The 26,482-nt window shown below is 29.9% G+C and overlaps 13 protein-coding genes and 1 non-coding gene across 14 annotated transcripts; 10 read left to right on the top strand and 4 right to left on the bottom strand.

The window, feature by feature from the left end:
- Nucleotides 1–86: 86 nt before the first annotated feature.
- Nucleotides 87–1,175, bottom strand: RKM3 (protein-lysine N-methyltransferase; the record flags this gene model as incomplete). Its single annotated transcript, XM_064860257.1, has 1 exon — nucleotides 87–1,175. One exon carries the CDS (start codon nucleotides 1,173–1,175, stop codon nucleotides 87–89), a length of 1,089 nt encoding a protein of 362 aa, XP_064712918.1.
- Nucleotides 1,176–1,931: 756 nt separating this feature from the next.
- On the top strand, nucleotides 1,932–3,251 carry CDS1 (phosphatidate cytidylyltransferase; the record flags this gene model as incomplete). Its single annotated transcript, XM_064860256.1, has 1 exon — nucleotides 1,932–3,251. One exon carries the CDS (start codon nucleotides 1,932–1,934, stop codon nucleotides 3,249–3,251), a length of 1,320 nt encoding a protein of 439 aa, XP_064712917.1.
- Nucleotides 3,252–3,695: 444 nt separating this feature from the next.
- On the top strand, nucleotides 3,696–5,291 carry YPK3 (putative protein kinase YPK3; the record flags this gene model as incomplete). The annotated part of the gene is made up of 1 exon (XM_064860255.1): nucleotides 3,696–5,291. The coding sequence occupies one exon, from the start codon at nucleotides 3,696–3,698 to the stop codon at nucleotides 5,289–5,291; it is 1,596 nt and encodes a 531-aa protein (XP_064712916.1).
- Nucleotides 5,292–7,586: 2,295 nt separating this feature from the next.
- On the top strand, nucleotides 7,587–8,154 carry PWA37_003735 (uncharacterized protein; the record flags this gene model as incomplete). The annotated part of the gene is made up of 2 exons (XM_064860254.1): nucleotides 7,587–7,625; nucleotides 7,888–8,154. The coding sequence occupies 2 exons, from the start codon at nucleotides 7,587–7,589 to the stop codon at nucleotides 8,152–8,154; spliced, it is 306 nt and encodes a 101-aa protein (XP_064712915.1).
- Nucleotides 8,155–8,715: 561 nt separating this feature from the next.
- SLX5 (SUMO-targeted ubiquitin ligase complex subunit SLX5) lies at nucleotides 8,716–10,314 on the bottom strand (the record flags this gene model as incomplete). Its single annotated transcript, XM_064860253.1, has 1 exon — nucleotides 8,716–10,314. One exon carries the CDS (start codon nucleotides 10,312–10,314, stop codon nucleotides 8,716–8,718), a length of 1,599 nt encoding a protein of 532 aa, XP_064712914.1.
- Nucleotides 10,315–10,720: 406 nt separating this feature from the next.
- On the top strand, nucleotides 10,721–11,416 carry GRX6 (glutathione-disulfide reductase GRX6; the record flags this gene model as incomplete). The annotated part of the gene is made up of 1 exon (XM_064860252.1): nucleotides 10,721–11,416. One exon carries the CDS (start codon nucleotides 10,721–10,723, stop codon nucleotides 11,414–11,416), a length of 696 nt encoding a protein of 231 aa, XP_064712913.1.
- Nucleotides 11,417–11,745: 329 nt separating this feature from the next.
- On the top strand, nucleotides 11,746–12,825 carry APC11 (anaphase promoting complex subunit 11; the record flags this gene model as incomplete). Its single annotated transcript, XM_064860251.1, has 1 exon — nucleotides 11,746–12,825. The coding sequence occupies one exon, from the start codon at nucleotides 11,746–11,748 to the stop codon at nucleotides 12,823–12,825; it is 1,080 nt and encodes a 359-aa protein (XP_064712912.1).
- Nucleotides 12,826–15,766: 2,941 nt separating this feature from the next.
- PWA37_003731 lies at nucleotides 15,767–15,848 on the top strand. The gene has a single exon. It is a non-coding gene; the product is annotated as a tRNA-Ser (tRNA).
- A 516-nt stretch (nucleotides 15,849–16,364) lies between these two features.
- On the top strand, nucleotides 16,365–17,672 carry RPT2 (proteasome regulatory particle base subunit RPT2; the record flags this gene model as incomplete). The annotated part of the gene is made up of 1 exon (XM_064860250.1): nucleotides 16,365–17,672. The coding sequence occupies one exon, from the start codon at nucleotides 16,365–16,367 to the stop codon at nucleotides 17,670–17,672; it is 1,308 nt and encodes a 435-aa protein (XP_064712911.1).
- An 844-nt stretch (nucleotides 17,673–18,516) lies between these two features.
- Nucleotides 18,517–19,605, top strand: PTC1 (type 2C protein phosphatase PTC1; the record flags this gene model as incomplete). The annotated part of the gene is made up of 1 exon (XM_064860249.1): nucleotides 18,517–19,605. The coding sequence occupies one exon, from the start codon at nucleotides 18,517–18,519 to the stop codon at nucleotides 19,603–19,605; it is 1,089 nt and encodes a 362-aa protein (XP_064712910.1).
- Nucleotides 19,606–19,791: 186 nt separating this feature from the next.
- Nucleotides 19,792–21,426, bottom strand: MED2 (Med2p; the record flags this gene model as incomplete). Its single annotated transcript, XM_064860248.1, has 1 exon — nucleotides 19,792–21,426. One exon carries the CDS (start codon nucleotides 21,424–21,426, stop codon nucleotides 19,792–19,794), a length of 1,635 nt encoding a protein of 544 aa, XP_064712909.1.
- A 950-nt stretch (nucleotides 21,427–22,376) lies between these two features.
- ECM15 (Ecm15p) lies at nucleotides 22,377–22,703 on the top strand (the record flags this gene model as incomplete). Its single annotated transcript, XM_064860247.1, has 1 exon — nucleotides 22,377–22,703. One exon carries the CDS (start codon nucleotides 22,377–22,379, stop codon nucleotides 22,701–22,703), a length of 327 nt encoding a protein of 108 aa, XP_064712908.1.
- A 290-nt stretch (nucleotides 22,704–22,993) lies between these two features.
- RMD1 (Rmd1p) lies at nucleotides 22,994–24,775 on the bottom strand (the record flags this gene model as incomplete). The annotated part of the gene is made up of 1 exon (XM_064860246.1): nucleotides 22,994–24,775. One exon carries the CDS (start codon nucleotides 24,773–24,775, stop codon nucleotides 22,994–22,996), a length of 1,782 nt encoding a protein of 593 aa, XP_064712907.1.
- A 430-nt stretch (nucleotides 24,776–25,205) lies between these two features.
- NHP10 (Nhp10p) lies at nucleotides 25,206–26,252 on the top strand (the record flags this gene model as incomplete). Its single annotated transcript, XM_064860245.1, has 1 exon — nucleotides 25,206–26,252. The coding sequence occupies one exon, from the start codon at nucleotides 25,206–25,208 to the stop codon at nucleotides 26,250–26,252; it is 1,047 nt and encodes a 348-aa protein (XP_064712906.1).
- Nucleotides 26,253–26,482: the final 230 nt, after the last annotated feature.

The following is a 26,482-nucleotide window of genomic DNA, read 5'->3' as shown; positions in this document are numbered from 1 at the left end:
TGGCAAAAAAAAAAAAGAAGAAGAAGAGGAAAAAGATATCGAGTGTAAAAAATGCTTGTATGTATGTATGTATGTACATAGACTGTTTATCTATAATAATTTTTTAAGGCTTTCCTTAAAATAATATAAGATTTTTCATTTTTAGAAATGTCTTGATTTTTTAACTCTATAAGTTTATGGAGAATGATATTTTTTAGCTTTATATTTAATTGATAATCAGTTAATTCAGAATATGGATCTAATTGATATAAGAGCCAATCTGATGGGGTTCCATCTTCATCTAGCCAAACTGGTTGTTGCTCAGTATTGTTAAGGTCAAAAAGATTAGAATATTGAAGTTCAGAAGTGTCCAAAACATGAATTGTCAAAGTAGAATCGGGATTTAATGAAATTATATTACCATCAGTAGTATCACTTCCAGCGACAATTGTAATACAATCTTTCTTTATAATATCAGAATCTTCTTCTTCTTCTTCTTCTTCTACATTTTCATTCACTTCATTGATATCATCCTCAACTTCATCCTCACTTCTATCTTCATTTTCACTTCCACTTTCTTCTTCGCAAAAACAGTCTTCTTCACCACATAGAGTACACACATCTTGTAAAGTTATTAAAGTTGAATTACACGTATTAAGACCAGTCTTTGAAGGGATGATTCCACCAGGTAGCAAGCATGGACCTATCCAACAATCTATCATAACAATAGCTGATTCAATGAAATTAGAAATAACTTTAAAATCTATCATATTACTATCATTGTCAATAAATTCCCATCCAAATTGTTGTTTCCACAGAGTGTAGTAAGAATAAAATTTCTTTTCCCATTCAGTATGTCTCTTTCTAGTAGAACGATTGTCAGTATTCTTGTATTGGTTATAGTATATAATTAATGGAGATAAATAATCGTACCATTGACTATTTTTTGGGCCAAAGATGAATATTTCATAAATAAAACCAACAACAATTTTAAACATTTCATCCTCACTTGAATCAAGCAAGGTTGAGACTGTACAGTTTTTACCACTAAAAAGACATGTTTTATTTAATTGAAATAAAATGGTACCACTTTTTATGTTTCCCTTAGACTTGAATATCCATTGTTCATTCTTACTGGTTGAAATATAGTCTTCAGTGATATAATTGTCTTTGTTCCAAGAGATAATGTGATTCATTTATTTTTTTTTTCGTTTTTTATTGATAATCGATTTCAATCTCTCATTGATAGCCATTTATTACTAACATACATATATATATATATATATATGTGTGTGTGTGTGTGTGTGTGTTTTAGTTAGTATCGTGCACGTATTTAAGAAATACAGTTTGTTTTGTTTTGTTTTTTATGCGATGCAACGGAAGTGAAAGATTTCTCGAGAAAAGAAGAGAAACAAAGAGAAATAGGAAAACTATTCTTTACATATTTCCTAAAATGGTAAATGATCGCCGTTTTCCAAAGAGAATTCTATTGTCCTTTTGCATTTCCTATTGTTCTGCACTTACCCTCTTTTGTATACCATGAGAATATTTTTTCATTTTTTTTTATTCAAATTTCCGTAAAGTGACAAAAAAAAAAAGAAGGAAAAGAAAATTTTTCTTTCTTTGAATAAATAAAAAATTTGTTCAATGAGTTACTTTTTTCTTTTTGTTTTCGTAATTTTTTTTTAATTGAAAGATGTCTTTACTAGGGGAAGATTGCAATGTTTATATACATAGGTTCGTATGTAATGTGGAGAAGAAAAAAAAACGACTGAAAACAATCACTCTATATTGCTAGATAGGGGCATCCTGTGTAATTTCTATAGGTTAAGCTATTAGAGCCATTACGGTCCCTCCTTATCCTCTCTCAATTGCAAATTAAAGGAAACTTAGCTATTCATTGCAATTTGATTAAATTATTCATTCTGTCAATCTATTTATTTATTTGAATAATGTCTACTAACAAACGTTCAAAGAGTAAACCAAAAGGTAAAACGGTTGCAGAAACTGTAGACAAGCCAACAGTTGGTACAGATCAATCTACATTGGGTCAAAATGAAAAGAAGAGACAGACATTTTTTGTAAGAACCATTTGGACGTTTGTTATGATTGCTGGTTTTTTTTTGACTTTAGCTGCAGGTCATTCATGGTGTATTCTACTAGTGTTATTTTGTGAATTAATGACTTTTAAAGAATGTATAGCTGTTACTACAGCATCCTCGAGAGCTAAAAACTTACCTGTCAATAAATTTTTGAATTGGTATTTAGTCTTTACCACAATTTACTATCTAAATGGGTTGGATGTTTATAAAATCATTTTAGAATCAAATTTTTCCTTATTAAAGCCTTATACTGATCTAATTATTGCAATTTCCTCGCATCATAAATTTATCTGTTATTGCTTATATGTTTGTGGGTTTATCATGTTTGTCAGTTCTTTAAGGAAAGGTTATTTGAAATTCCAAATGGCATCATTATGTGCTACTCACATGGCTTTATTATTTATCGTCTTTCAAGCACATTTAATTATTAATAATATTATGACCGGTTTATTTTGGTTCCTTCTACCATGTGGTCTAGTTATAGTTAATGATATCTTTGCATATCTATGTGGTATCACTTTTGGAAAAACTAAATTGATTGAAATCTCTCCAAAGAAAACTTTAGAAGGTTTTCTGGGTGCATGGTTTTTCACAGCTATTGCTAGTATTATCTTAACCAGAATTTTATCGCCATACTCCTATTTAACATGTCCAGTTAATAATAACCTACTTTATTCAAATTACTGGAACCCACCAAATAATTGTGAATTGAATCCAATCTTTAGATCCCAAACTTACAATTTAAATCATGTTATTTTTGAAAGATTGCATATCACTTCTATCACAATTAAACCAATCTATATTCACTCTCTAAATTTGGCCACATTTGCATCTCTTTTTGCTCCATTCGGTGGGTTTTTCGCGTCTGGTTTGAAGAGAACTTTTAAAGTGAAAGATTTTGGTCATTCTATTCCAGGTCACGGTGGTATTGCAGATAGAGTGGATTGTCAATTCTTAATGGGGTCTTTTACAAATCTATATTTTGAAACTTTCATCTCTGAGAAGAGATTTTCTATTGAAACTATCGTCTCTACAATTTTACTAAATTTAAATAATAATGATATTTTGACTTTAACTTTACAATTGCTAACCACTCTAAGGGATAGGGAGGTTTTTGATGAAAATACTTTGAACGTTGCTATTGATACCATCTCAAAATTATTAAATTAAATTAAATTGACAGAAAGAGAAATAATGATAATAGTTTAGGAGTCGTGTATTTGTTCACATACACAAATATGTAATATGTGTATGTATATACATATATAGGTTTCTTACATTTGTTACGATAACTTTTTTGCAAGTTAGTTTGCATATCTTGTACATCTGTCTGGTTTGATTATCTTTTGTCTATATCTATTTTATGTACCCATATTTACATTCACTGGCGTAGAAACAAAGAGATAGCAGTTTTCAGGTGCTATGGGGGGAGCTAGAAAGAAAAATAATGGAGGGTAGAAAAAAAAATTAATATAGTGGTATAGAAATAAGTAATAATGAAATTAACATTTAAGAAAACTGTAAATGCAGTAGTTAAGGGAGCAAGAGATAACTTATAGATGGATAACTAGCAACTGGGAAGAGTAAAGATTCATCTGTTCATATGGTTTAGAAATGATCTTTTCATTGGATGAAGAGTTAAATAAGACAAATAGTGTCCCTGAATTTGCAGTACATGATCTAGATCCATTAGACGATATATCGCTTGTCGAAAATGACAATTCTAATATCCCTCAACAACATCAACAGCAGCAACAGTGCATCCAGTTCTTATCTTCGGATTATATGGATGTAAAAAATAGTCCCACCATGATTAAAAATAGAAGAAGGTTATCGGTGCTAGATAAATTTTCTGTATTATCGCCTTTACATACAAGAAGAGTTTCAGTTGGTCCACTTAAAAATGAAGATATGGTTGTTAAAAAGCATGATTTTGCAAGAGAAGATGGAACCATGGAAACAGTGGTCGATGAAATTTCCGATGATACAACTGATGAACATTCAAGGAATCTACATGACTTCAAACCAGTTAGAGTCTTGGGTAAAGGTGCATATGGGAAAGTTATTCTTGTTAAAGATCAGAAATCATCCAAGTTATATGCTATGAAAACTTTAAAGAAGGCAGAGATATTGATTAATGATACTGATGTAATAAATTTGAATGTGGAAAGGACATTTGCGGAAAGAAAAATCCTATCACAATTAGAACATCCAAATATTGTGAAATTGTTTTACTCATTTCATGATCAAAATAAATTATATTTAGTATTACAATATGTCCCTGGTGGAGAATTGTTTTATCATTTAAAGGAATATGGTACGTTGAGTGAGGATACTGTATCCTTCTATGCTGCTGAGATCAGTTGTGCTTTAAAATTTCTTCATGACAAAGGTATAGTGTATAGAGATTTAAAACCAGAAAATTGTTTATTAAACGAACGAGGACATTTAATTTTAACAGACTTTGGTTTGTCTAAAAGGGCTATAGATGGAGAGGAATCTAATAGCGATCCTGATGATAAAAATGAGGAAAGTATTTACACATTACATTCTATTATTGGTACACCGGAATATTGTGCTCCAGAAATTCTACAAGGGCTACCATACAACAAAAATTGTGATTGGTATTCACTTGGATGTCTTTTATACGATATGTTAATTGGGAAACCACCTTACACTGGGAACAATCATAAAGTTATTCTAAATAAGATTCAAAAGGACAAACAAGGTCCAAAGATACCATTCTACTTAAGTGAAGGAATGAAAGATATGTTAAATTGGTTATTGAAAAAGGACAGAACTAAAAGATGGGATGTCGATAGATATTGGAAAGAAGAAACAAAAAATCCAAACAATATCAATAAAAATAGTAAAGGAAAAAATAAGAAACCAGGCAAACAGAGAGAACTGAAATTCCAATCACATTTTATTTTTAGAAAAATAGATTGGCATATGATGGAATCAGGGGACTTACAAAAAACTACAATGGGACCTATTGTACCAATGATTACAGATTGGGAACTGGCAGAAAATTTCGATTCTGAATTTACTTCAATGTCATATGAAGATGATTATGCCATAAATATTCCAAAGGGTTCTGATAATCGTGTAAATGGTAGTAATGTGGCTGTTACAAGTACTGATATTAGTGATGTATTTAAAGGATTTAGTTTTAAAGCCAGTAAAAGTTATTTAGAAAGGTATTTTTAAAATGACATATGTGAGGTAAATTAGAGTCTTTTTTGAAAAGGGAAGAAGAAGTGTAAATATATGTTTGGGAAGGTTATTTTTTTCCTGTTGCCACTATTTGTAAAATGAAATTGTTTTGAACATGTTTGGTGTAAATATCTTAGGATTACGTAGGGTGAATGGAAAAGATTGATAAATATATGAATAAAATATTTAATTTATGTTTAGATTGACAGAATATATGATATTCTTAGCATTTATTTGCATTTATGCTTGTAAAAAAAAAGAAATGAGGAATGATACTGAAGTTTATAATGCATGAATTGATCAAGATGAATTGGATATATATCAATAGTTTAATCTGTAAGCTCAAAAAAAAATAAAGGTTAAAAGATAAAAATATTAAAGTCTTCAAGAATTTGATATTTCATATTCTTTCCATATTAAGGGATTATCTAGCAATAAGTATCTGGATGGGGGAAAGTGTACTTTATTATTAATAGGAATTGACTCATATATTTAAAAATAAGCCTATTTGGACACACATCTATAGAATGCTCATAATTTACTTGGCAAAGGAACTGTAATATAGAAGAATAGTATCTCAAAATAATTTGGTTATTCTCTTTTTCGTGTCGCAATGATCCAGATTGATGATTAAGTAGCCAGAAAAAGGTAAAAAAAAAAGTTAACCTTTTTTTGTGCTTTGCAAGATTTTCTTGTAGTATGCAAATTTTATCAAATGTAACAAGGTTTATTTGGCTATCTAATCTGTAAATTTTGGGGAAAATATGCACAGTTTATTCGTATTTTATATTTTTTCGAGAATATTTCTTTAGAGGATTTAGGTTTTGTATAGAAGGGAGTATATATTTATAAAACTGTAAGATAACTTGTAAAAATCTGACAAAAATAAGATCTTTTTTATACTTTATAGTTAACTTTGATATGCAAGGTTAATAGTTACATTTCACTATAAATATCAAAATTGTTTTGAATAACTGGTCTAGTTTTTATTTTCTGTTAGCTGTGGACTTTTTTTGAGGAAGAACTGCATTTTTCCATTTTGTAGATGGTTGTTGGAATTGGTAAAAGACAATATCCTCTTTGCAAGCTGTGATGATATAAAAAGGTTGATTTCTTCAGAATTAGCTGAACTAACAATTATACTTATTAAAAATTTTAATATTGTATGTATTAAATTAAATATTTCACATTTTTTCATATCTTTGAATTATTTAAAGTATCTGTTTTTTTTTTAACAATTTATATGGCATTGCAAAAATCTTCAAATAACTTAGAAATATTCTTGCTACATTCTCTTAGATAGTACACAGTGTAACAAGCTCTGGTTGGAAATCCTGAAAATAGGTATTTTCCTGGGTAGTGTTCTTAATATTGAGACGAAAAGGCTTGGAATATCTGAGAATCTGAGTCGAAATTGTGAGTGTATTTGTACAAAGAAATTTTCAAATTAACATTGATAGTCAAATACAGAGAATATTTTTATTAAAAAACCTCTGATTATTTAGAAAGTATGTACCAGAGGTAGTTATTAACGACGAAAGAAAAATAAAAATTTTAAAATTAATTTGTTTAGTTAGAACCAATTACCTTATAACTTGTAAATATTTATATACGATTAATATCTATATTTTAGTATATTACTCGAGATAATTCTTTACAGGTGTTTGCATAATTATACATGTTTAAGAATATAGAAGAATCACTTTTGGAGCTCATTATTACGATCTCTTGATCAAATTTTTTTTTGTTTTTATTTAAAATTTTTTTTTATATTTGAGAAGTAAAACAATATATTTTAGAAGTTGTTATTTATAAAAAGAACATGCGTCTTTTTTTGCTTTTATTTAAAGAAATAATTTGTTAAGCTAGGATACAGACTTTTCAAAATATTGTATATCTTGATCTGAACTTCAAATATATTTATTTATATTATAAATACAACATATTTGTTTGTTTAAAGACAATAGAAAAGTAGTGTTTACAAACAATAAAAACTGAATGTCTACACCTTTTAAGGAAAAACAATAGATTTTTACTTTCGTAAAACATTATATTTCCAAAAGTATTGTTTTCTGCGTGTTAAAAAAAAAAAGAGCAGATAATATCGAGGCTGAAATTTTTTCCTTCCCTTTGAAGATCAAATAAACAAATATATAAGATCAAAAAGGAGAAAAGAATCATGATGGCTGAACATCGTTTACTATTGTAATCTGCTTTGTCTTTTTATTGCATGAAGAAATCAAGAAAAGATCATTAAGTTAAAATTAGTTAAAAATACAATATCGGAATATGTCTGCTAACGAATATTATGGTGACAATAAACAACAGGTATGTTCAATTATTAGATAACTCATTGATTCATTTTTTCCCCTGTCTAATCAGATTTCAGATAGAATAATTCAATAAATAGAGTAAATGTATTTGTTTTTAGCCGGGGTTATAGATGGAACGTTGTTTAATATTTCTTTTGAGCTAGTTTACTAACAATAAACAAAAAACACACACACACATATATATATATATATATATTGTGGCATATATTTGTATTTTTCTTCCTTTTAATATTAATTATGTTAATCTTTGCATACAGTATCAACGTCCAAATGTTCCTCCTCCATCTCATGATATGAACTACAATAATACTAGAGGGTATCCTGCGCAACAACAATATTATCAACCTCCGTTACAACAACAACCACAATATTACCAACAGCCACAACCTCAATACTACCAACAACCTCCACCACAGCAACCAATCTATGTTCAACAACAAGCCCCACAACGTGGTAATGAAGATTGTTTAACTGGTTGTTTAGCTGCTATGTGTTTGTGTTGTACTTTGGATATGCTACTTTAATTAATCGGATTGATATTATTCTCTCTTTTGTATCAAAATATGATATTAGTAGCAAGATCATATCGATATTCTAGAAAAGCGGAAGGGCAAGAATATATTAATTGTTAATGGTTAACTGGCTAGAGAAATTCACCTTCGTTTGCATAGATACCCCATCTGTTCTTTCTTTGTTTTTACTTTTTTTGCTGTATGCTTTTAATTGGTTTCGGTTGGTCCCTAGTCTGTTTCTTTTTTCTTTCTAAGTTTCCTAGTCATAGTGTACAATACAAGATATGTATGTGTATATAAGGATTAATTGTAATAATTTATCTTCTATTTTTTCATATATATGTATGTATATAAATCATTGGCTATACATGTAAATACAATGTGGATTTCACCGGTTGATGGTCTATAGTTGGCTTATTTTAGAATATTTGTTAATAAAAACTCTAAGTAAATGATTGGAATATATATCTATGTATGTATGTGTTTAGTGTACTTATTAATATGCAATTTTATAGTATAAATACTATGACATGGAAAGAAGGAAAAAAGAGAAAAGAGCATAAAAATTCTATTTTAAAAATACACTTCTTTTAATCGACTTCTTGCTCTAATTATTGTAGTACAATTTTTAGCAGGACACACTCTTGGTCCATAATTATTTGGGTTTGAGGGACCTTTCAACTCAGATAATTTTTTTTTAGATAGTTTACTTTTTCCCTTGGCATTATCAATCCTTGCAAAACAACGGCCACAAAACAAGTGACCACAATTTTTAGATATAAAAGTTCTTTTTGATAGATCTTTATCAAGTTGTGTGGGCCTGTAAAGACTCTGGTATGGACAGTGGTAGCCATATTTGGTAACAAGATCTTCAAAAGTTAATGATTTGTCCTTTTCAGCAATACCATCATAGTCGTCAGGGATACCTACACCCAACTCTACACCGCAGAGAACACATGATGGTACTATCAAATCATATTTGTTACTGTTGCTATTATTATTATTATTATCTTTTGTTTCTTTAGTAGGAATGAAAGTAGTAAAATTCGATGTAAACTCACTTGATTTTTCCATATCGTTTGCTGAGTCTATAAATTTTTGTTTTATTGGTTCAGACTTCTCCTTCAGTTTTTGTATTTTAATATCCCTCTCCCTATTTTCACGTTGTTCAATGAAATTTATAATACTTTGAGTTCTTCTTTCATCATCTTCCTCATAATAATTCCTTTGATTTGTGGTCCCATCAAAACCAAACCCAAATCCAAAATTGAAATCATAATCGTCTTCATCCTCATAATTTTCATATTCGTACTCATAATTGTTGTCATAAACCCAAGGGTTTTCGTATCCATATCTGTCATTTAAGCGACGGCGTAATCTACGGGAATGGCTACCTCTACTAGTATTTCTTGAAGAATTGTTTCGTTGCCTTCTCCTACTATGTTCTCTATTATTTCCATTGTTGCCATTAGATAGTCGTTCCATGATATACGATCTAATGTCAGGTGGTATAGAATTCGGGCCACTCCGACTATAGATATTTTCCAAATCTCTTATTAATCGTATTCTGTCACTAGTAGAAAATATATTCCTTCTAGAATTGCTGTTAGAAAACCCATCTCTACGAGTCTCTCCATTTAGAAACGAGGTTCTGTTAGGTCTTTCATAATCACTAATGTTTATTTGAATCGAATTACCACCAGGTAAATGTAATTGTGTAGTTTGTAAGTTCGAATCTTCATTAACATAAATATTAGGCACATTTCTTTCTTCAATAATTGTTAGATCATCATCAAGGTCATTACTACTGTTGTCATGGTTTGAGATATCTATTATTTCCGGTTCATTATCTAGATCAACGACAATAGGTTCTTGTACAGGTTGTTCCCTGGTAGCTATGATAGAAATATCTTCGTCTTCGTCATTATTGTCAATCATATTATTAATATCACTTTCCCTATTAACACTATTATTATTAATGTGGTATTCATTATTACCTAATATCACAATTTCTGGTTCATCATGAAACTCTTTATCTCGAATTGCATTTAATTCTTCGTTGTTATCCTCTATAAGATCAACAGAGGAATTTAATCGACTTTGTTGGTCATTACCCTGATTAGAGTAGTCACTTTGCTCAACTTTATCAACACTATTAATTTCCACTATCATTATTGTTAATGCAGCAATCTATAAGATGCACGTAAACATATAAAAAAAGTTTGTACCTATTACTTTTCTTATGACTACTGCTTCAATATATATATATATAGACGATGTAGTGGTCTCTGCTTATTGTAAAACCATTCTACTGCTTAGATGTTTGTGGCTCTTCACAGTGAGTAAACTGAGCTTTAAATAGGTAATGATGTATATTGGTGTTTCGTGAAGAACGATATTTCAACCTCTAATTTAACTATATAAAATTCCATCGATATAACAACAGCAAAGCCAGCCGTTAAAGCATCAATCGTCGCTGAACTTTTAGTGTTACCGAATTATAAGAAGACAAGCAGATTCCAGTGAAAAAACTCTTTATTGGGTGATATCTAAATATCCTGTCAAGCTAATTTTAATAATGGTGGTCGTGGTATTAAAGAAAAGAAATATCAGGATTTTGATAATCACTATCTTGTTGTTGGGGTTGACATTAACAGTATTGAAATCTACTACTACAAGCGTTATCCCTACATTCAATTCAGTAACTGATGATTCAGATTCCATTATTCATGAGATTAATGATTACAATAGTAACGATGCCAAGCAAATTAATGTTCCTATAAATAATGATATTAATGATATATCAGTACAGGAAAGTTCCAACAACAAAGAAGCGGCTATAAAACAAGACCAAATGATAGAACAACAACAACAACAACAACAGGAGATTGAACCTCTAAATGTTTCTGCTATCGATATTGAGAAGGAATATGCAGAAATTCTAAACCTTGGCCCGATAATTATGTTTAGTAAAACATATTGCCCATATAGTCATAAATTGAAAAATCTGTTATCTGATCATTTTGAGTTTGATCCACCAATTATATTCATTGAATTAGATCGACACCAAAAAGGCGCTGAATTACAAGAGTATATAGGAAGAGTTACAGGGAGAACAACAGTACCAAACCTAATGATTAATGGGGAGTCTAGAGGTGGATTTGATGACATTAATAAATTATTCAATTCAGAGACTTTATATGATAGTTTAGTTAAATGGTGTGATAATAAGCTTACAGTTAGAAAGAGATTGGTACCACTATCGCAAAAATAAATATCGGTTGGGGGCAGAAATCATATATAAACATATATGAATATCTTGTGCTTCTATATACCAATATATATCGGTGAGTATTTACATTGTCATGTGTACTCATTAATTTTTAAGTTTCTTCCTTTTCCTCTCTTAGTATATTTGTGTATTGTGTATATAGTATATTAATAATAAATACATAGGAACTATAGTAATATTTTTGGATTTGAAAAATTTCTTTGCTATAGAAGACATTTAATTCAACTATTGAGACAAAGAAGAAGGAGGATACAAACACATAGCTGTACGTATTGGTTTATAATATTAGAGGTAATTGTTTTATTGCTAGAATGAAAGTGAAGGTTGATGCGGTTACACCTGTATTTGCTTGGTCTTGGGATACAAGAAATGAATTGGAAATCAAAAACGATATTGAAAAGAAGGTTTACCCAAATATTATTAACTATAACAAACAAAAACAGCCTGAACATCCATTAACAACTATAAATAAATCACAAGATTTCCTCAACGATAGCAATAGTAATAGTCAGCAATCAAATGTGAGTAATGTCGATGATATTTATGATGATGAAGAAAGTGATGATGAAGATGAGAATGATGTATGTGGGATCTGTAGAGCTAATTATAATGGAACCTGTCCGACATGTAAAATACCTGGTGACTCGTGTCCTTTAGTTATAGGTGATTGTAAACATTTCTTTCATTACCACTGTATTGTTCGATGGCTAAGAACTTTACATTCAAAGGGTCTTTGTCCCATGTGTAGAAGGCAATTCCTTTTAAAGAAAAATTACCCAATTAATAACCCTGTTCGTAAACAATTCAATGCGATGATGGTTCAGTTAGTGGCCCAACGAGTAGAAGACGATGAAGATATCGGACACTGGGTCGGTAATCAGTATGAAATACCTGATTATGTCCCAGATAATAACCTTGATGCTATTTTGCAAGATGGAGGTTCAGTTAAGGAGTATGTAAATTTTTATCCTATTATTCGACCATTACCTTGGGCTAATAGAGATGATAGTACAACTAGTTATGATAATAGTAGTGATAGTGACATTGATATTGATGATGAAGATGGAAATGATAAAGGCCAAGATAAGATTAATAGTGGTAATGATTTTGCAAAGCATGATAATGAAGAGAAAGATTTATTTGAAATTGTCAAGAAAAGTTTATTAGACAAAAAAGATGAGTGTGGTGAAATTGATAATGAAGATCTTGAATTAGGTGCAAAGATATTACAATTATACAAGGAAGAGGCTGATAGAAAGAAAAATAAAGTTTATAAAAAAAATGGGTATAATTCGATAGAGATTAGTGATTCAGGTGAATATAGATATAGGTTTGATAACGAAGATGAAATATATAGCGATATGTCCTATGAGAGTGAGCATGTGGAATAAAAAGTAACATATTTTTTTTTTCTTTTTGCTTTGTTTAGTTGAATATTCTTATAATTTAAAAAATACACTTTGTTTCTTTTATTTTCAAGAATAGATATTTTTTGCTTCATTCATTATCCAAGAGCTTTTAACAATACTTGGAATTGAATATATTTGATCTCTTTTCCTCTCCATCTTTTAAAAAAGTATCTCAGTTTGCTTTTAATATGTTTACTAAGAGCCATGTTGGGTCAAATAGGTGATGAAAATAAAAACCTCACTGCATTTTCTTGGGTAATGTTGATATTATTTTAATATTTTATTAATGATAAGAAATATAAAATGTATGATTACATAGCGATAAGTTTTAATGGTTGTCATTTAAAAGAAGAAAAAGAAAAGAAAAAATGAGAACTATAAAAGGTACGGATATCATGGATTGGTTATTATAGTTATATATTCCTAGTCTTTTATATAAATAATGGAGGGGTCTTTTTTATTTTTTTTATCTTCAAGGATTGGGTTTCAGGGATTAATGTCTAAAAAGTATTTTTTTTTTTTTCAATTGATACATTTTGTGCATTTAAATAAGATTAGTTTGCAGAGTGTCTAAGACAGCTTATTTTTATATTATTATATTTTATTGATATATAATTTTTATAAGAAAATGGCATTAATATATTGCTTGAATTGGCTGACATAGTTAATTGGTAATGATCATTAATATACTTTTTGTAATTAGATTTTATTGATTTCTTGTAAATAAAATATAAAAACAAATATGAGTGAAAGATAAAAAAATAGTTATATAAGATTTATGGAGAAAAATTATAAAAGTGTTTTTTTGTTCTTGATAAGAATATTTCTCTGTGTAATAATGCCTATTAATTCATTTCAATGGTCATTTGGAAATATATATATTATATTCGTTTATATTGAGAATGAACACCTGAAATGATTGGATATATAACAAACATTGTCAATGTTTTAATTGAATAGCTATAGTGTACAAAATTATATAAAAGTTCTTTGCTCTTTCTCTATATATATAATGTGGAGATGATAATATATAAAAATTATACAGGGGAAAAAACATGATATGAAAAAATGTTGATTTTATATATTTTCATTTCTGACATATCTCTTCTATGTACGCCATTGATTTGTTAATATGTTTTGCTTACATTTTTTGATAAGTAAACAATACATTCTTCATATTTTGTCATCAATTTATATTTGCTAAAATATAATTAGTCTATCTATTTATTCTAGAATATTCGATTTTAGTTGTTTGATATTTTTAATAGTAAGTTTTTAATAGAAAAAGATTATTAAGTAATTTCGCTTTGTTTATTCTTTCATATGTTCCTGTCACTGTATAAATATTTACAATTTGTGTCAAAAAAAGAAAACTTATTAGAAAATTTTTGTAAAATGCAACAAAAGATCAAGAAATAAATATTCATCTACAAAACAAAATTACAAAGAAAAAAAATCTTCTTGTATTTAAATTGGCCTTGTATATTATAGAAGCTTAACTGGATTTTTGTTAATATTCAATCATCCGGGTAACAGCTAAATTTTTAGGCTAACAATTGATACAGCCATATGTTCAACGGTTAATATAAGATATTAAATCTGATTGGAAGCTTTCTAGGACATAAAGATTATGTCTGATCTTGTTCAAAAAATTTTTTCTTTACAAAGAAGTATGTAAGTATAAACTAATCCCTGTTTATTATAAAGTAAAAATGTTGTAGCATGTGTATGACTTATTAAAACAATAAGTAAATTCTAGATTCGTCAAAATCTTATGTAATCTTATTGGTGATGATTCCTCTATTATACAATAGAAAGTATTATAGACCAACCTTGATATTATGATTAAATGAAAAAAAAGATTAGGGTTGAAAAATATTGTTAGGGCTTTTGTGATGGTTGTCAAGAAAAAGTTCTAGTTTGGATTTATAGGACTTAGGGTTTGTTGATAAATCCCATGTGATTGTTGAATACTAAGTAACAAAATGAAACATTAATGAAACATTCATGAGAGATGTGTTTATGATGACAATCGTTACAGAACTCCAAATAAGAAACTATCAACCCATGATTCATATATAAAGGACCATCATCTTGATATCTAAATTTGTATGTTTGGTTGATTTATAATTATATGTAACATATTATATAATACAAAAAAGAATAAGCAGTAATCCTTTAATTCTCTTATATATATAACATCCTTTTATATTTGTTGTTGCCTTGACTATTCGTTCAATAGTCCTATTATAAGAATTGGTTCTAAGTCCAAACTATAACAGAAAACTGTTGTAATATGAGATGGTGAGATTCTTTGTGTATTCCAGGGAAGCGCAAATAATATTAATAGTTATTCAAATAATCGAGACAGTAATCAACTATAGTAGATAATATAATTACTAAAACGGTCTTATATATTGAGCGGCTTATGTCGAGCTAATATATTTATTCGAAGTTACTTGACTTGTTACTTGTTTGTTACTTACTTGTTGATCTCTTTTTTTATACATAATATATAAGTTATTTACAAGAAACGGTTATGGAAGATGATCTTTTATCTCCAGAAAACGTTGTCCTTTTATATGTTTTCTGGAGCTCGATCGATTATTCAGATTAGTACATTAATGACTTGACTAATTCACCCTAAATTTTATTACATTAATTTAGGTGCACTAGTGGATTAGAACTGCACCCCAATTTTCTAATCATGGTGATTAGTAATACACGTGGGACTTATTAAAACAATAGGTAAATTCTAGATTTGTTAAATCTTATGTAATCCAATCTCTTTATTATGCAGCATCTAATGTTGTAGCACGTTTATGGCTTATTAAGACAATAAATAGTTCTAAATTCATTCAGGATCTTATGTAATCTTGATGGTTATAACTATTCTATTCCACAACAAAAAGGACAGTGGTTGGGCAACTTGGCCGAGTGGTTAAGGCGTAAGATTAGAAATCTTTTGGGCTTTGCCCGCGCAGGTTCGAATCCTGCAGTTGTCGGCTTTTTAAACATTTTTTTAAACAAAAACCGAAGAAACTTGTAGTGTAATGTATGGGTGTAGAACCAATTAAGTGAAAAAAAAGTATGAAAAGAATGAAGAGAAAGAGGGGAAAAACAACGAGTTGAAAATCATTGAAATGTGATTAATGGATTTGCAAAGACCATGTTAAAAACATACAAATGGGTGGCAAATGTATACTGGAAACTAGCTGATTTATTTCAATCAAAAAATTATATCCTACAACACGCTAAAAGAAAAGTCTTTAGATCAGCCGAGAAAAATAGCGTCTAGTTATTTTTTAGTTAGTACTATTATTATAAGATATCTGACCTATAACGTAAGAAAGTTTATTTATTTCTGTTTTATTTTTGTTGTTGTGTTGTAGGTTATTGAAACCACCTAATAATAAAATCAAAAAGATATTTCTGAACAATTTTTGTGTGACAAAAAAAATAAAACGACTTTGATTAATTGAGCCAATACATATTCACAGACAAATAAATTACAAACAAAAATGGGACAAGGTGCGTCAGCTGGTCAAAATAAGAAGAAGAAATCCTCAGAAAAGCCTAAGTATGAACCACCCGTACAATCTAAATTTGGTCGTAAAAAAAGAAAGCATGGTCCAGCTACTGCAGAGAAATTGCCAAATATATATCCAAGTACACGTTGTAAACTAAAATTATTAAGAATGGAAAGAATTAAAGATCATTTATTATTGGAAGAAGAATTTGTGACTAATTCAGAGATCTTGAAACCTTTTGAAAAGAAACAGGAAGAGGAAAAAAAACAATTGGAAGAGATCAGAGGAAACCCATTAAGTATTGGTACTTTAGAGGAAATCATTGACGATGATCATGCCATTGTGACAAGTCCCACAATGCCTGATTATTATGTGTCTATATTATCATTTGTTGATAAAGAACTGTTAGAACCAGGCTGTTCTGTGTTATTACATAATAAAACTATGTCGGTGGTAGGTGTTTTACAAGATGATGCTGATCCAATGGTCTCCGTTATGAAAATTGATAAATCTCCTACTGAATCCTATAGTGATATTGGTGGTCTTGAATCACAAATCCAGGAAATTAAAGAGTCAGTTGAATTACCATTGACTCACCCAGAATTATACGAAGAAATGGGTATTAAACCACCAAAGGGTGTTATACTTTATGGTGCCCCAGGAACAGGTAAAACATTATTAGCTAAAGCTGTTGCTAATCAAACATCAGCTACATTTTTACGTATTGTCGGTTCTGAATTAATTCAGAAATATCTTGGGGATGGTCCAAGACTTTGTAGACAAATCTTCAAAGTGGCTGCAGATAACGCACCAAGTATCGTTTTTATTGATGAAATCGATGCCATTGGTACCAAAAGATATGATTCAAATAGTGGTGGTGAAAGAGAAATTCAAAGAACTATGTTAGAGTTGCTGAACCAATTAGATGGGTTCGATGATAGGGGTGATGTCAAAGTTATCATGGCTACGAATAAAATTGAGAGTCTGGATCCTGCATTAATTAGACCAGGTAGAATTGATCGTAAGATTTTATTTGAAAACCCAGATCTATCCACAAAAAAGAAGATTTTAGGTATACATACATCAAAGATGAATCTAAGTGAGGATGTTGATTTAGAAAAATTAGTTACAAGTAAAGATGATCTCTCTGGTGCTGATATCCAAGCCATGTGTACTGAAGCAGGTCTACTAGCTTTAAGAGAAAGAAGAATGCAAGTTACTGCTGAAGACTTCAAACAAGCTAAGGAACGTGTCTTAAAGAATAAAGTAGAAGAAAATTTAGAAGGTCTATATTTATAATATATATATATTATAAATATTAATGTATCACAATATTTATTGCACTCTTTTCTACTTGTAAGTAATTTTCTAAGCTTTGTAAACTCAAATGCCTAAAAATTAAGATTATGTTATATGTTATACCTTTCATTAATCATAAATTACCATGTTACTTAAATTCCTAGTAGTAATCTATTAATTAGTAGTACCTAAATACACTCATATAAAAGCAACTCCTGCACTGGATATCACATAATATCTTGTAATAATAGATGATATAAGAATTTACATTAGATTTAATTATATGTTTTGAAAGTTTTGTGATACTTTATCGTAATATGGCTGAAAAAAGCAACAAAAACTCCTTCTGAAAGGAAAAAAAAATTCTAAATTTAGACTATGGTTGTATTTTTATTTATAAACTAATCTAAAAGAATAAGCCATCAATAACTACCAGACAGCAACTAATGTAGAATACACACATGCATATTTCTATCTATGTCTTAATACAATAAAGAACATTAGCATAAGATATTGAAGACATCTCTAGCTTTAATTATCCAATCATTGGAGTGAGCTACACACACTTTTTGTATTTTTGTTGTTGTTTGGGTACATCACAAACTTGAAAAAAAAAAACAACAAAAAAAACTATTATTGTACTATACCTAACTGTCAAAATACCAGAGTCTCCTTTTCATAAGTGAATTCTTAACTCATTTGAACATTAAATCTAGCTTTATAGACCCTTGCTTATTCTTAAACATATTCTTTTTTTTTTTTAATTGAGAAGAAAAAAAAGTTCTAATAGTGTGGATACAGACATTATTTCAAACCAGACAACAAATAAATTATATAACCACAAATGGAAAATCGCACTGAACCACAGGTATATATTAGGTTGTCTGAAAGTTCAAAAATTGACGTTTCTTCGAATATTAACATACCTTCAATAGAAAGGATAAATCCTGCCATGCAACTTACACCTGATAAGAAAGATATCCCAACAACAGTGCTACATTCGTCTTCTCCTTCTTCTCCCTCAAAGCTTTGTCTTCCTAATCCAGCTTCCTCTAATAGTTCAGATAATATAACCACAGATACGAATTCCTATGCAACTACAAATAATAGCGTCACTACATCACAACCTGAAGTCACATATCGGGTAGGTGTAGCAGAAAACAAAAATTCGAAATTTCGTAGATCTATGGAAGATATTCATACCTATGTTAAAAATTTTGCTTCACGATTAGATTGGGGCTATTTTGCCATATTTGATGGCCATGCCGGTGCACAAGCATCCAAATGGTGTGGATCTCATTTACATACAATAATTGAACAAAAACTTATGGAAAATGAAACAAGAGATGTTAGAGATGTGTTGAATGATTCATTCGTTACCATCGATAAACAAATTAATTCTGATCTTCATGGTAACAGTGGTTGTACCGCAGCCGTCTGTATCCTACGTTGGGAAGTGCCAGATAATTTGTCTAGTGAAGATATTTCAAATTTACAACAATATAAAAGAAGATTGTATACAGCCAACGTAGGAGATTCACGAATAGTGCTATATAGAAATGATTGTAGTATTAGGCTTACCTATGATCACAAAGCATCAGATATCTTAGAAATGCAAAGAGTAGAACATGCTGGTGGGTTGATAATGAAGAGTAGAGTTAATGGGATGTTAGCAGTAACGAGGTCATTAGGTGACAAGTTTTTTGATAATTTAGTAATTGGTAACCCATTTACAACTAGTGTAGAGATAACAAAAGATGATCATTTCTTAATTTTAGCATGTGATGGACTATGGGATATTATCGAAGACCAAGATGCTTGTGAACTGATCAAAGATATCGATGATCCCAATGAAGCAGCTAAACTTTTAGTCAAATATGCACTGGAACATGGCACCACAGATAATGTAACAGTAATGGTAGTAAGACTTTGATAAGCATAATCATTATATTGTCATCATGATATATATATATATATATATAATTAAAATAATATTGCATTGTCCTGCTATCATCGGTGTATCTGTGATATTATTATATATACACATAATTCCATAATGCTTTTTAATCGAGTTTCATTATCAGCACATAATAAACATTTCCATTATTATACTATGATTTTATATATTAAACATATCCCTTGTATCATTGTTTGTATTCCAATCAATATTCAAATCATTAAAATCATTTAATGTCAAATAATCTTCACTACCTTCTTGCATAGAACTTAATAAATTAGAATCCAGCTGCTCATTATCATTACTACTCCCATTCACATTCCCGTTCTGATTAGCAACATTGTTAATATTAGGCTGATTGCCACCCATAATGTTATTTGAACCAAACATATTATCACTATTATTATTGTTACTATTATTACTTGTATCATTACCACCATTTACTGAATTTGATAAATCTAAATTGCTAGATTTAAATGACGGATTATCTAATTCTTCAAATAAGGACATATCCATAGATTCCAAATCAGTAAACATTGTACTTTGATTTCCCTTATTATCACCTTGCTGTATATTAACATTATTATTACTATTACTATTATTTGAAATTATGCTATTGCTGACATTAGTAGTATTCTTGTTGAATTCATTATTAGCAGTGTTATTGCCATTGTTTCCATTAATACTAATACTACTACTATTATTATTATTATTATTATTATTATTTGTGATATCTTCATCAAACATGGACATTATGTTAGAAGATTCATTAAAACTAAAATTCAAATCGTTTTTATCATTTATCATGCTATTGTTATTACCATTATTATTAGCACTATTTGGATTACCGTTGTTATTGCTATTATTATTTTGGTCTATATTAGTAATAGAAGATGTATTATTTGCAGAAATGTCCACTGAACTTTTAATATCAATATTTATATTATTATTATTGTTACTATTGTTTTCATCGTTTCTATTATTGTTGTCTAATAAATCTTTATTCATACCAAAAGCAGTTAAATCTATGGTATTATTTGACGTGGTAGTCAACCCTGTATTGGTAACATTACTACCCATAGTATTATCATTATCATTGTTATTATTATTGCCTAGATCCTTAATAGATGTGGGTAAAGCATCACCTGACAGTTCAAGACCACTGTCACCATTTTTACGATTATTGCTATTATTACTGTTCTTATCACTACCCTCATTATTATTGTTATTATTGTTACTATTATTATCATTGTTATTTCCATTAACTAAATTCCCTTCCTGTACTAAAAGTACTTCTTCTCCTATTTGGTTTTCTCTTTTAATTTTTTCCTGTTCCTCTTTCTCTCTTTTTAATTTTTCTTCTTGTTCCAATCTCAATTTCTCTTTAAGTTTAGCTTCTTCTTCTTCTTTCTTTAATCGCTCCACTCTTTCTCTTTCTCTTTCTCTTTCTCTTTCAAGTTCTAAAGCTTTTAATCTTTCCCTTTCTTTGATTTGACCAACTTGTTCACATTTATCAATAAATTTACTACAATTATATAGTGTATAATCCAGATCATCTAAAATTGAGTGAAACGAATGGATTCTATCAGCCAATAATTTGCTTTGGTTTTTAAGGAACCCATTACTTAAAGACCCATCCAATTGGATAGTCTTCAACTGTTCTTGGACCAACATCTCACTCGATTGTTTCAATATGTCATCGAAACATTGAGTTAGTTTATTTCTAAATATTGGATCCTTGGAGTCTATTGAAGGAACAACATCATCTACTGAAACAGACTGACTCTTAGCTACCATTACCCAAATTCCTCAAACAAAGAAATAGAAATACCCAACAGAAAAAAAAAAGAAGAAGAAAATATATAATAGAATTTGAAAATTCCTTTATTCACTTATAGATAGATAACAAATACACTTATCTAATAATTGGCTGATTAACTGACTAGTTGCTCAATAATACTGATTAGACCTAGGCTTATAATCTTGGAACGGTCACTATTGCTACTACTACTACTATTCCTTCTTCTTCTTCTGTATATGCAATAGTTCACATAACTTAACGAAAAAAAAAAAAGAAAGTCTTTCTTTTTCATTCAAATGAATTAGATTTATTGATTTTAATTCACCATGACGGATTATATGCGGCTTTCCTTCCCTCCAAGGAATTCCAATAATCCGACAATTTTGCTTTTTTTTAAAAAAAACAGGGTTAATATCCTCAATGCAATATTTTTTCAAAAAAGTTGGATAAAAAAGTAGGGTATTAGTAAGAGAAAGAAAAAAAGAACAAAAAAAAACCCTGAAGAAATCGGAGTTGACGGTGTGAGAAAATAACAAAAAAGCAACACATAAATGGAAACTGTTAGAAACCTTCAGTTTCCGACTTTAACCATGACTTCAATCAACTTCAAATCTCTTTCCCCTTCTTCTTCTGTATGTATGCATGCATGCATATGCAATGAAGGTCCTTGTATCTCCCCTTGAGGGTTTATTGGATAACTAGACTGATCCACTCATAATTCCTTGTGCACTCTCTTAACATCGATATCCTCAGCCTTGTTCAATAAGTCTCCGATTAATATATGTGGATACTGTACAATTCTATTTCGAGCATCGTTATCGCCAAAAAAAGAATTCATTAGTGTTCGCACATGTTACTACCACATCAATATACACTGGACTAAATAGATACATATACATATATATACACATATATCCACACCCAACAGTTTTATTTTTAATTTATCATGCCTAATATAAATGTGCTTGTCGATCTTTGTATGGTTCCAATAGGTACCGGAAGTCCAAGTGTCTCTGACTTTGTCACCATGATCGAAAACAAAATTCGTCAGAGTCCATTTAAAACCTCTTTGCATAGTTTCGGTACAACAATCGAGGGTCCATGGGATGAAGTCATGAGTTTTATTGGTGAATTACATGAATATGCTCATGAACAAGGCTATGTCAGATGCCATACTGAAATTAGATTAGGTACTAGAACTGATAAAAACCAAACCGCACAGGATAAAGTTAATACTGTAGAAGCTAAACTTCTTAAATTGAATGAGAAATAAATAATAAACAATATTTTTAGTCACACACATATCTATGCATATAACTTTATGTTTGTGTCGATCTTAGTTGCTAGAAGAAAAACGAGTATTAAAACAAATCCTTCTTCGTTTCCCTTCCCTCTCTCATATATATAAAATCTTATAATGGAATATAAACAGATACTTAAACCGATAAATCAATACATATATATTATATATACATATCATGTGTATCAACTCTATAGGTTACCTTCTCCTAAAATATATTTCATGTCACTTATCTATTTTTCCTTATTTGGTTCTATTTTATTTTACCCATGACGGTTCGCAAAGATATCCACTGCAATATTAACTAGCGAAACAAAAACTTCTACACCAACAAGAATTATCACAATAAATTCTAAATATTCCTCGTGTGAATGTCCCAATTGTTCCTTTAACATTTGTAAAAGGTCTGAAATCACCTCTAATCTTTGATTCAATAATGCAACACGTTGGTTAATCTCTAAATAACCCCTAGTCGCTTGATATATTGGCTCCAATTGAGGTTCTGACCACATAATCTCTGGAGAATCCATCACTGAGCCATGCAAATTGATATTAATCCTTAATATAAACAATTCACCAATACTTTTCATTATCTCTTCTTTGTTCATCGATACTTTTCCAGTTGATGCAATCTCTTGCGGTATGTCTTGCGTGTCTTCAATAGTATTATCAACCAATTCTTCAAATAATGATATCTTAACACTTTGTGCTATTGCATGCGATATTGACAATTTTGTCATATAATTCGACCCATCCCTTAATGTAATGAAATCATTATAAATTCTCGGTTGATAACTCGTTGTTATATAGTAATTAAATTCTTCCACTTGAATATCTTCTTGTGCCAATTTCTCCTTCTCAAATCTTTCTATATCATTTAATAATGATTTCTCCTCCCTTTCTGTAAATCCCCATAATACAACAACACCATATTCAAATATAAATAAATCTGGTCGTTTGTCACTTACATTAATCTCACCACCTTCTTTATCTAGTCTAATTATATCTTCATGTTCAAATCTTTTATCTCTTCTCCAATCTGTGTAGGAAAAAGGAGTATATAAACATTCATCAAATAATTTCGGCTTCGTATGATACACTTTATGTGAATCTCTTAACCATTTAATCAAACCCCTCATATTGTAACTACTTGCAGTACAATAGGCAGTACATCTAGGTAAAAGATGTCTTTGAGCTTTACCAAGACGTTTAGCATCACGTCTTGCAGGTTTGTCCGTGATTTTGTTTACTTGTGAATAAACGTATCCTTTATTCTCCTTTCTTACTTTCATTTTCGTCTTATTACTATTAGGATTATCAGTAGTCCCTCTCTTGATAGTTGGTGTCAATATTGTAGATGATTGCGATTCTTTTTCCATAAATGCGGAGGATGAGTATGGTAAAGATGACTTGGCAGTTTCTGCGGTGTTACTAGTAGTAGTTTTTTTGCTTATTTCTGTCTTATGTGGTGTCACATTTGTTGGCGAAGAATCTACTGTAGTATTATTGTTATCATTACTCAAAGACTCATTGACATTGATATTTAAAACTACAGACTTATTTTTTGCATACCCATCATCATCATCATTGTCATTATCATTATTACTATTGTTAATTTCAATACCAATACTACTAGCACGGCTCTTTTGTTTATTGTCAAAATCTATATCAGAGTCTTCCTCCTCTGAATCTTCAAAATCATCACTTGTCTCCACAAGCACCTCATCGTCGTCCTCATCCTCATCATTTCTATCATTATTATTATCTTTAGATGTCTTGCTTCGACTAGTGAAACTTTCTTCAGGCAATAACTTCAATTTTTGCGCCTTTCTTGAGGTCCTTTGGGGTCCAATCTTTGTTCGTTGAACATCAACATCATTATCACTCGAATAAGATGGAAAATTAGAATCATATCTTTGTCTTTGCTGATTTGGCACAGGTTTATATCTATTCTGTTGTGAATCTCTTGTTTGAGATAGTATCAAAGGAACGCTCTCTTCTAAATCATTCTTCTTACTTGACATGGTCAAAGGATTCTTGCTCATTCCCTCCTCTATATATGGATATGACTGTATATATGTGTATAATCAACAGATTCTTTAGGGACATTAAATTTCAACTCTGGCTTCTCTTCACTTTAGACTTGTATAGAATGCCTTCTCCCGTATACCGCTTCCTTCAATTCGTTCCTTCTTTATTCTATTTGAATAACTTAGTGTATTTAACAAAGTGAAAAATTTTTCTTTAAGTCTTAAATTAAAACAAACTATATAATCAAGAGACAATATTGAAAGAAGTCATCGATATAAAAACAAAGTATCAGTACCATTATTCTTTGTGCCAATTTAGTGGTCAAATTAGATTTGTTTAGGCGAAGGGTGATAATAAGATTAAACGTTTTTTATTATTTCTTCACCTATCTGTAGACTATCACGATTGTTAATAACAAATATAGACAACTAAAAGAAAACAAAGATGAGTGAAGGTACTGCTACCACTAACAATATTACTCCTGAAGATACTAATAACAACAATAATTATGCTGATGATAGCATCAATAATGACGAAAATGACTTCAGCAATGACAATATTTATCAAATGGATGCTCAAGAGATGAAAAAAAAAGTTGAAGAATTACAACAGAAGAACACAGCATTAGGGTTATCTGTACAAAGATCAAGACATATAGTTAGGCGTCTTAAATTAGAATATGGTGTACTATTAGAACGATTAGAATCTCGTATCAAGATCGATCCTGAGTTAAATTACCAAAACCCTTTACCAACATTAGAGACTTTTAAAAAGGAATTGTTTAGTAATCCATTAAAGAAGCCTAAGAGTAAAAAACAAAGAACAAGAGAGAGAGATCCTAATATGCCAAAGAGACCTACAAATGCATATTTATTATATTGTGAAATGAATAAAGATATAATTAGACAAAAAGGTTCCTTTGATGTAACTAAAGATTTAACAGAAGGTTGGAAAAGTTTAAGTGAAGAAGAAAGGGCACCATATTATCAATTGTATAATGAGGAGAAAAAACGATACCATCAAGAAATGGAAGAATACTACCGTAAATTAGAGAATTCTGGTCTTACAAATAAACCAGAGGGAGAAGAAGAAGGAGAAGAAGAAGATGATGATGGAAGGGAAGAAGACGAAGAGGAAGATGAGAGGACAGAAGGACAAAAAGAAAGAACAAACAAGAAAGAGGAAGGTCTTGAGGAGGAAAGAACAAGAGAACAAATTAAGAAAACAGATGAGAAAGAAGAAACAGAAGGACAATCTGAGAGAACAGACAAAAAAGAAGAAGGTATTGAGGAAAAAAGAGAAGAGGCTAATACAACAGAGGATGTTGCAGATATTGCTGATAGTAAAATTATGAATACCACAGACAATGAAACAAGTAATAGCGATAGTAATAGTCCAATGAAAGAAATAACAGAATCTGTCACTGCAATACAAAGTGATTTCAAAAATATTAAGAAACAAACATCTGATATATCAAACCCAATGACTTAAGGAAAAAAAGACAAAAAATTTGAAAATCTCTCTGTTACTTTTTTAATGTATCAGACTAAAGATGATTACACTGTGTATTTTTAAAGTCCTACTCGAGTATAATGCGATCTACTACGACTGAAGATACTCTAATATATTGTCAACATCTGTAAAATACTATAATAACTATATATTTGTAGATTTATTATCACACCACCTGAGTGGCATGCATCTATATTATCTGAAACCAT

The sequence above is a fragment of the Arxiozyma heterogenica genome (assembly GCF_036370985.1).
Source record: "Arxiozyma heterogenica strain weizmannii chromosome Unknown scaffold_30, whole genome shotgun sequence".
Taxonomy (NCBI): domain Eukaryota; kingdom Fungi; phylum Ascomycota; class Saccharomycetes; order Saccharomycetales; family Saccharomycetaceae; genus Arxiozyma; species Arxiozyma heterogenica.
The sequence above is the reverse complement of the archived record's forward strand: the minus strand, read 5'-3'. Positions and strand labels throughout refer to the sequence as shown.